The 1751-nt window shown below is 40.6% G+C and overlaps 1 protein-coding gene across 1 annotated transcript in view; it reads right to left on the minus strand.

Annotated features, from left to right (window-relative positions):
• Positions 1-1751, minus strand: part of LOC104528029 (S-adenosyl-L-methionine-dependent tRNA 4-demethylwyosine synthase-like) — a gene marked incomplete at both ends in the record, with an annotated part of 7221 nt that overhangs the window by 4618 nt on the left and 852 nt on the right. The window contains 3 exon segments of the mRNA XM_010171915.2: positions 678-779; positions 1340-1455; positions 1458-1476. Of these exon segments, the coding sequence (XP_010170217.2) occupies positions 678-779; positions 1340-1455; positions 1458-1476 (237 nt within the window).

The raw sequence follows: 1751 nt of genomic DNA on the forward strand, positions 1-1751 counted from the left end.
GATGCAAGTGGCTGTGCTTTGTTTGGCTGCCAGCTGAGTTAAACTACCACACCATCCTCTCTGCAATGCCATCCTAAATTAGCTAAGAGAGATCAAGCTGCCTTCCCTCTACCTAACAGAGATACACTAGTCAAAGAGAACTGGACATCTACCTTCCCCACCCCAATCAACAGCTTCTTCAACAGGCTCTTGCAGCAATAGTCTCCCATGGATTTAAAAAGCAGCTATCAATATTCACAGAAAATAAATCCATCAAGGATTGCTCAATATAAATATATAATTAAATATAAGTTTTTAACTTAGAAGTGTATGAAGGCTGCAGAAGTATCATCATCACCTACTTATTCTGGTTTTGAAGCCTTGTTCAGGTGCACACTGTCAGAGACAGAACAGAGGGACCTGGGGCAGCCACTCACACCTGAGGTACAGAATCAGCTCATACCAAGTCACTAGCAGCATCAAAATATTCCACCTGCTCCTTTCCTAGTAATTTTCAAAATTTAGGTATTTTCTGGGGAGGGCTGATGGTTTATACTTGCTCACATAGAAGGGAAGCAAATTTTCAACACACAGCTTCGGGGATTCCCAAGATAACAGGAGAGAAATACAAGAGGAAAACAACCTTCACAGTCCCAGGGAAGATTTATATTTCTTATTCATATTTCTGAGGTACCTACCTCCTCTGCTAAACAATCATCCGGATCATAGTCCCCCATGCTAATGACTTCCACAGGTAAATTAAGGGAAATAATTGCTTCAGCCAGACCTTTGGCAAATCTCTAAAAAGAAATATATAAAATCAATTCCTTCAACTCAATTATCGTGACAGTCAAACAAGCCCCACTATGCCCAAGTCACAAGACTCTTCCCAGCACAGAAAGAACAGGGACACCAAGAACTGGACATTGGACCTGTAATTCCTCACATCCAAAAAATGAAGTATCCTGGCTGAAAGAAGAGAGTTACACGGATTTTAATTTTATATTTACACACACAAATTAAATTTTTGAGAAAGCACCTAAAACTTCTTTCTAAGAAGACCTGCTAGTAAATTAAGAGTATGTTGGAAGAGTAAACTTTAAGCTTCATAATCAATGTCTCTACTGCCTGCCCCGCTGAAAGGGAATAGCAAGAAATGTTATTTTTATATCATTTTCATTTATCTTTCATGCCATTAGAAGTCATGAGCTACCTCCTAATGAGCTAACAAACTTTCTGATGAACTTTCAGATGTTTACACAGTGCAGCATTGCTAAAGGCAAGTAACATACTTGAACCTCAACAATATTTCAAATCAACTTCATGTATGTGATAAAAAAGCCCAAAAAATAACTTATACCTTTGCTGTGCCAGTCTGAGACCCGTAGAAGATCTTTACCCCAGCCACATGGACTTCCTTTGCCTGCAGGGTGGCATATCCATTTCCTAGTTTGTCTTCTGTTCCTTCAGAAGCAAATTCCTGCTGGATTTTTGGCCCTAAGACACAAGCGCTGTCTCAGTCAGTCCCTTTTCAAAGGGATATTAACCCAATTTACCCAAAAACATTTAAAACACAAACGCTGTGACCAGACTCTCAGCAAATACCTCAAAGCATTTTAGCTTCTCACTCCTGAAGAAACACACATTTCCCAGAACTAGGCCATGTTACAATAGAATCACAGAACCACAGACTGGTGGGGCTGGAAGGGACCTCAGGAGATCATCCAGTCCAAACCCCCTGCCCAAGCAGGGTACCTAAACCAGGGTTCACA

Source organism: Antrostomus carolinensis, unplaced genomic scaffold (assembly GCF_000700745.2).
Source record: "Antrostomus carolinensis isolate BGI_N321 unplaced genomic scaffold, ASM70074v2 scaffold40837, whole genome shotgun sequence".
Lineage (NCBI taxonomy): Eukaryota > Metazoa > Chordata > Aves > Caprimulgiformes > Caprimulgidae > Antrostomus > Antrostomus carolinensis.